General features: G+C 48.2%; 2 protein-coding genes across 4 annotated transcripts in view; one reads left to right on the top strand and one right to left on the bottom strand.

The window, feature by feature from the left end:
* Positions 1-509: 509 nt before the first annotated feature.
* Positions 510-7,517, top strand: LOC118363166 (desmin-like). Its single transcript, XM_052488592.1, has 9 exons — positions 510-1,290; positions 3,342-3,402; positions 3,780-3,875; positions 4,727-4,888; positions 5,057-5,182; positions 5,481-5,701; positions 6,189-6,232; positions 6,531-6,619; positions 6,946-7,517. The coding sequence occupies exons 1-9, from the start codon at positions 677-679 to the stop codon at positions 6,985-6,987; spliced, it is 1,455 nt and encodes a 484-aa protein (XP_052344552.1). The 5' UTR covers positions 510-676; the 3' UTR covers positions 6,988-7,517.
* Positions 7,518-7,616: 99 nt separating this feature from the next.
* LOC127914023 (transmembrane protein 198-B-like) overlaps positions 7,617-7,964 on the bottom strand; it is a 23,509-nt gene continuing 23,161 nt past the window's right edge. For all 3 annotated transcript variants that reach the window (XM_052488595.1, XM_052488594.1, XM_052488593.1), the window contains one exon: positions 7,617-7,964. This exon is cut by the window's right edge and continues 2,193 nt beyond it. The gene's annotated coding sequence lies outside the window, so the exon portion shown is untranslated.

The raw sequence follows: 7,964 nt of genomic DNA, 5'->3' as shown, positions 1-7,964 counted from the left end.
CAAACTACAACAGACAGAGCAGCAATCCTACAAATTATATTCTACAAACCCATTTAGAAATGAAAGAGCGAAAGAGTGGCATTGATATAATCCTAGCTTTGCTTTGAGTGATGTAGTATAGACCCCTTTCTAACCCAAGGATTAGTGTTGAGCTGGGGTCGTGGACATGAAGCTAGGGTTAGGGTTATGGTTCAGGCTAAGGTTAGGGTTGAGCTGGGGTGTGGACAAGAAGCTGAGCTGAGGTCTAGCTGGCCACTGTGAGCTCAGTCAGGCTGCTGTGATGGTCAGGGTGGACACAGCCTCCCAGAACCCTCCTGTCACTCTGGAACACAATCTGAACCGAATACCAGACCCCACACCAGGACCTGTGACAGTCCATTCTGGAGAGGGAGGGGGGATGAGAGACAGAGAAGGGAAGAATTGGAGTAAAGACGGAAAGAGGGAGGGTATATAGAGGATTTGAGGGAGGGGCTATGAGGGGGTAGGTACTACAAATAGCCAGAGTGAGTTCTGTGTGTCCCTCAGTCAGCCTCCCTGCTTTAGTCCACTCCAGCAGCCATCCCAGACCCTTCTCCTGCTCCAGCCCAGACCCTTCTCCTGCTCCAGCCCAGACCCTTCTCCTGCTCCAGCCCAGACCCTTCTCCTGCTCCAGCCCAGACCCTTCTCCTGCTCCACCATGAGCTCCTATCGCTCCTCTGCTCAGTCGGCCCAGTCTGGCTCCTCCTCCTACCGCCGCACCTTTGGTGCAGGGTACAGCCCTGCCATGTCACATTCCCTCTACAGTAGCCGGGGCTCGGGCGGGGGCCTCAGTCTCGGACATGGCGGCTCCGGGCACATCTCCTCCCGGGTCTACGAAGTCACCAAGACCTCCGCCTCACCCTCTTACTCCGGCTACCGCACCTCGTCTCACTTCGGCGGACCTGTGATGTCATCAACCGCACACGGATCGCGGTCCTACGCGGGGATGGGGGAGACGCTGGACTTCAGCCTGGCCGACGCGCTGAACCAGGAGTTCCTCCACACACGCACCAACGAGAAGGTCGAGCTGCAGCACCTGAACGACCGCTTCGCCAGCTACATCGAGAAAGTTCGCTTCCTGGAGCAGCAGAACGCTACGTTGGTGGTGGAGATTGAGAGGCTGCGGGGGCGTGAACCCACACGCATCGCCGACCTGTATGAAGAGGAGATGAGGGACCTGCGTCGCCAGGTGGAGGCCTTGACCAATCAGAGGAGCCGTGCCGAGGTGGAGAGGGACAACCTGGGAGAAGACTTGGACAAACTCAAACTCAGGTAGGAAAGAGGGGGGGAAGGGAGGAAGAGAGGCGAGAGGAGCAGGATGAGGGGGAGTGGAAGGGAAGGAGGGGGTAGGAGACTGAGGAAGAGCAGGGGGAGAAGTGAGGAAGAGGCGAGAGGAGCAGGATGAGGGGGAGTGGAAGAGAAGGAGGGGGTAGGAGACTGAGGAAGAGCAGGGGGAGAAGGGAGGAAGAGAGGCGAGAGGAGCAAGATGAGGGGGAGTGGAAGGGAAGGAGGGGGTAGGAGACTGAGGAAGAGCAGGGGGAGAAGGGAGGAAGAGAGGCGAGAGGAGCAGGCTGAGGGGGAGTGGAAGGGAAGGAGGGGGTAGGAGACTGAGGAAGAGCAGGGGGAGAAGGGAGGAAGAGAGGTGAGAGGAGCAGGATGAGGGGGATTGGAAGAGAAGGAGGGGGTAGGAGACTGAGGAAGAGCAGGGGGAGAAAGAGGGGAGAAATATGGCAACTAGAAGTTACTGTAAAACTACTGATGTAAATAGATCTTTATAAATACATTTGATTGATTGAATAATTGCTCAGTTGATGTTAGACTGCAGGGGTGTAGTTTCTGATTGGTGGATGAGTGGATGAAGGAGAGGATCATGGGTAAGATTAGAGAGAGGAGAACTCTAGGAGTGTAGATCCTAGTGTAAAGTAAGCGTGACATTTCAGCCACCAAAAGCAGCACTGATATCACGGCTGGTTCATGCATACAGTCCCCTGGGATTTCAGTCAGTGCCTCTCGATTAGCTGTTGGGGTTTTGCTGGTTTGTTTGTTGTGGTTACAGCAAGTATTTTTAAACATGGTCATATCGCTCAGTACAAGTGGAGTGATTGTGAGGTGCTGTTGAAGACGTTGTGCATTTGGATTCTTACTGCAAGTAAAATAGGACGTGTTTCCGCTTCAGGTTTTATCAAATGTGTGATAGTCTTACTGCCATTTGCATAGCTGCGTGATCAGCATGCCCCCTCTGCTGTTGAAGTGTAGGCCTGGATGACATATTAAATACGCAGTGTATGTGTGGGGCTGAGCGGCAGCACAGAATCTTCCGTGGCATTCTCATTCAACCCGTGAAATAGGAGAGAAGCGCTAGCGATTAATAAAGACTGGCGAAGAAAGAAAGAGCCACACAAGTGCAGAGTGGGAGAGTCTTGTCCCAACTCCAGTGGACCTTTAAGTAAACAAGATCCATCCCCCACCTAGCCCCTGAAGGACTAGACCCAGCCTCCTTCTGAAGGACTAGACCAAGCCTCCTTCTGAAGGACTAGACCCAGCCTCCTTCTGAAGGACTAGACCCAGCCTCCTTCTGAAGGACTAGACCCAGCCTCCTTCTGAAGGACTAGACCCAGCCTCCTTCTAACATTAGGGTATGGTCTAAGCCTCCTTCTTACATTAGGGTATGGTCTAAGCCTCCTTCTTACATTAGGGTATGGTCTAAGCCTCCTTCTTACATTAGGGTATGGTCTAAGCCTCCTTCTTACATTAGGGTATGGTCTAAGCCTCCTTCTTACATTAGGGTATGGTCTAAGCCTCCTTCTTACATTAGGGTATGGTCTAAGCCTCCTTCTTACATTAGGGTATGGTCTAAGCCTCCTTCTTACATTAGGGTATGGTCTAAGCCTCCTTCTTACATTAGGGTATGGTCTAAGCCTCCTTCTTACATTAGGGTATGGTCTAAGCCTCTAGCCATTACAGAGGCATGTCCTTCCTGTCACCACAGGTCCGACTCTATAAAAGGCCAGGAATTAAAACATCTGTATTCAGACAGATACAATCCAGATCTCGCCATCTATCAGTACGGCCTCTTGGCGTCTACAGCTGGAATTCAAAATGGGGCCTGGGTTTGGATTATCACCACATTTGCACGTTAGATCCACAAGTCCATATCAAACTATTTCCGGGTGGCAAATCACTTGTTATAAGACAGGTGACGGCGCCTAGTTAAATAAAGGTTAAATAAAAATAAAAAAAATACTAAATGAAAGGTGCGGACACATAAAAGACACAGTTGTGATCGGGTCTCACTCCATCTCTTTGTTTGACTGTGTTTCCAGGCTGCAGGAAGAGATCCTTCAGAGGGAGGACGCAGAGAACAACCTGGCTGCTTTCAGAGCTGTGAGTCCAACACTATTAAATCAACACAGGTTATGAATATGAGAACATGTTCATGTCTCACTACTATTATTTTCCTTCCTTTTCATCGAAATGTCGACCGGATCGCCATTTGAACGGCCACCCCGCCGGGCACAGACGTCAGTCGGTTTAACGTTAAGATTGTTTTGACTTCTCAGCTAAAATAAATCACTATATCATCGGATTTAGGTTCAAAGTTGCGTGGGAAAAAAAAAAAATGCCCTTAGTTTTCCACATTGATTCAACGTCATCACATTTACTTTGGGGGGTTGAAATGACGTGGGAACAATGTTGATTCAATCCGTTTTTGCCCAGTGAGATCTGTTGAATTCATCTCCTCTAACGTCTGTCTGTTCTAGGATGTTGATGCTGCCACTCTGGCCCGTCTAGACTTGGAGAGACGCATCGAGACCCTACAGGAGGAGATTGCCTTCCTCAAGAAGATTCATGAGGAGGTACGTTACTCAGTCTGTGTACTTTAATGTGCTATGTGTTATTACAGTTGGTCTGTCTGTCTGTCAGTGCATCTGGTCATTGGTCATTCCATCTGTCTGTCTCTCTGTGGTAGGAATGAACAAAAACACACACACACACACACACAAAAAACAGACACATCACACACTTCTACACACACACACACACATAATCTCTGCAGGCGCAGTGGGCAGTTGGCACTGGGCCTGTGGGCTGCTGTACAAGGTCTGTGTAATCTCCTACAACAGACTCATTACTCTCTGAGACAGGAGTGGATACACACAAACCAAATCAAATCAAGGTTTGTGTCACATGCTTTGTAAACAACAGGTGTGGACTAACAGTGAAATGCTGACTTGCCGACCCTTGCCAGCGACGCAGAGAGAAAGAAAATATTCAAATGATAGAAAAGTCAAAAACGCGTGATAATAGATACACGATGAGTAAGGATAACTTGGCTGTATACAAGGGGTACCAGTACCGAGTCCATGTGCAGGGGAACAAGGTCATTGAGGTAGATAGGTACATATAACTAGGAGTAGAGTGACAGATCATAAACAGTAGCAGCAGCGTACGTGATGAGTCTAAAGGATCAATGCAGATAGCTATTGGTTAACTATTTAACTAACACAGACTAACTATTTAGCAGACACTCACACTGTTTTACAAAAGGTGAAGCAACACTATTTGTGTGGGTGTGTGTGTGTGCCTCTTAACAGACAATGGAGAAGAGAAATCTGCAGAAACCTTAACCTATCGACCTCCCCCTCCTCTCTACTTCACCTCGCCTCTCCCTCCTCTCTACCTCTCCCCACCTCCACCTCACCTGCAGGAGATCCGTGAGATGCAGTCCCAGATGCAGGAGACCCAGGTGCAGATCCAGATGGACATGTCCAAACCGGACCTGACAGCTGCCCTCAGGGACATCAGGGCCCAGTACGAGGGCATCGCCGCCAAGAACATCTCGGAGGCCGAGGAGTGGTACAAGTCTAAGGTGATTGGGGGAGGAGAGGGGAGGGAGGGAATTGGGAGATTGATAGATAGAGAATAGAGAAAGTGAGAGAGATCAATCAAAACCTTTGATTTACAAGAAAATGTATCTGGCACTCTGGGGGGGGGCGCAATTACTGTGATGTCAGACAAAGTGACGTACTTCCTGTAGGTGACAGACCTGAACCAGGCGGTGAACAAGAACAACGAGGCTCTGAAACAGGCCAAGATGGAGACCATGGAGTTCAGACACCAGCTCCAGTCCTACACCTGTGAGATTGACTCACTTAAAGGCACCGTAAGTCTCTCAGTCTGAATACTATCCTCACGACACCCTTTATTCCTCCTCAAATCCTTCTGTTCTTTCATAAGTCATACCACCACACTTTCATTCCTCTCCTTCTCATTTTCTTCACTTTGTCTTTGCCTGGTCTGCAAGTTCACTTCCAAGAAACATGAAGGCACACTTCTCCATGTCAATCTCTTTCTCTAATTTCTCTCCCCCTCCCCTCTTCCACCCTCTCAACTCCTCCACCCCCCCACCCTCCTCCTACCACTCTCCCATCCTCCCCCTAACCCCCTCTCCCTCCCGGCAGAACGAGTCTCTGATGAGGCAGATGAGAGAGATGGAGGAGCGCCACGGGCGGGAGGCCGGCGGGTTCCAGGACACCATCTCCCGTCTGGAGGCCGAGATCGCCAACATGAAGGATGAGATGGCCAGGCACCTGAGAGAGTACCAGGACCTGCTCAACGTCAAGATGGCCCTGGACGTAGAGATAGCAACCTACAGGAAACTGCTGGAGGGAGAGGAGAGCAGGTATGAGGAGGGAGAAGAGGAGAGAGAGAGGAATGAGGAGAGGAGAGCAGGTTCGATTGGGGGGGGTGACAGAGAAGCAAGAGGAGGGAGGCATGAGAGAGGAATAGAGGAGGGCAGGAGAGAGGAAGGGATAGAGGTGAAAGGGATAGAGGAGGGCAGGAGAGATAGGGGGGTAGGAGAGATGGAGAGATAGAGGAGAGAGAGAGAGAGAGATAGAGCAGGGCAGGAGAGAGAGATAGAGGATGGAGGGGGAGGAGGCAGGAGAGATGGAGGGGTAGGAGGGCAGGAGAGATGGAGCGATAGAGGAGGGCAGGAGATAGGGGAAAGAAAGAGAAGACAGTGGCAGGGGGTTGAAGGAGGGCTGAAGGAATAGAGTGAGGAGAAAGGAGGAGACTGCTGAGGACAGAGAGGTGATGGATTATCTTGTATGACAATGGTATTTGGCATCACTGCTAAAAACTGACATCCCCCTTCTCTCCCTCTGTAGGATTTCCCTGCCCATACAGAACTATTCCACCATGACTTTCCGTGGTAAGAACACACACACACTATGCATTTGTCAAAAACTGCTGCAAAATAGATGAGTTACAGCATCACGCCACAAGAGGGCACAATTGATACAAGTAGCTAAGTCTTTTGCAGTTTACTTCAGAAGAAATCGAAAGTGACAGGATGGAACTTCAAATGATCCTCACTTGACCCCTCACTGCAGATGCATAAATATAACCATTCATTCATTGATTTTAATGGGTGACGCAAAATTAAAAAGGTTAACAGAGTTGTTGTAAACCAGATGAATATTTAATTATACGGTTGTCTGTCTGGACAGAAACGAGCCCAGAGCATCATCATCGCGTTGCTGAGTCACACTCAAAGAAAAGTGTCCTTATCAAGACCATCGAGACCCGCGACGGAGAGGTAACACACACACACCCTGACAGACACACCTGTTTGTAGTGTGAACCTAGAGATAGCGCACTAACACACCCACAGACTTGTATTTGAGAGAAAATCTCAACTCCTCTCCTCCCGCTGACAACAATGTAAATCCACCGAAGGTTTCCGTTCCACCCGACTTAAGTTCTCACAAGCCATACTGTTCTATCAACACACATTGTAGCTTTACCTTGCACCTGTATCTTTCCTAATAGTATAACAGGCTTGTTATCTCACTTCTGATACACCAATCTCCAGCTGTATTTTCCTCGAGATACAGTAAATGTCTACTTTGTCTCCCTCTATAGGTGGTCTCTGAGTCAACACAGCACCAGCAGGATATCATGTAACAGACAGCAGAAGAGAAGATGAAGACCGCGGGAAGACATTAAGACGAAATGAAAAGGATTTTAACAACTCACCCTGGTGGCCCTTAGCTGTTCTTATTTGAAAGACGTTAAGTGTTTTAAAGACACAAAGGTCGTTCCCTCGAGTTAAATGGTCAAAAAGCTGGGTGACTTCAAGTACGAGCTGACCTGTTTGTAACTTCCTACTACATCTATGTGCACCGTTTGCCTTTATTTCTGACTATATATATATATATATATATATGATACTGTACGTTCTATCACAAGGCTGAGGTTAGTATGAGGAGGGTTCTCAATGGACAGAGAGACAGAGGAGAGGGGTGAGAAGGGAGAGATGCGTCTAGGGAAAAGGAGATGTGGGGGGGGGGGTGAAACAGGTGAGAAGGGGAGACAAAATGAAAGATGGAAAGAGGGAATATGGAATGAGAGTGAGGCTGACAATCGCTTATGCTGTTCTGAATGGTGGATCTATAGGTTGGTTAACAAATAAAACAAACAGCGACACACAGTCACCAGATTCAGTCTGCCAGTCTCTGTACCAGTCTATCATGTTCTCTGTGTGTGTGTGTGTGTGTGTGTGTGTGTGTGTGTGTTGAATTAACAGCCAAAGACATTGTAGAATCACTTTGTTTATCATAAAAACACATGCTTTAATAATAATAATTATACTTTTAATAATAAGAAGCATGGAATATCACCAGCCTACATTTATGAGGCTGCACTCCTGAAGTCAAGATGTCAATAAATTACCTGATAAATACATATACATACAGTACTTCAGAAAGGACACATTATTTCATATAAATAAAATCAAGTATCCTAAAATAAACCCATGAGAAAAACTAAAACAATCAAATTAAGCAAGAAGTACAAGGGGAAAAAGTACTGTAACAGTGTTGTTTATGTACAAGACAGAAGGTCAGAAGAATGCAGGGAGGGAGACTGTGAGGAGTTACACA

Source organism: Oncorhynchus keta, chromosome 30, assembly GCF_023373465.1.
Source record: "Oncorhynchus keta strain PuntledgeMale-10-30-2019 chromosome 30, Oket_V2, whole genome shotgun sequence".
In the NCBI taxonomy this organism is placed as follows: Eukaryota; Metazoa; Chordata; class Actinopteri; order Salmoniformes; family Salmonidae; genus Oncorhynchus; species Oncorhynchus keta.
Note: the sequence above shows the minus strand (reverse complement) of the source record. Positions and strands in the feature narration are given on the sequence as shown.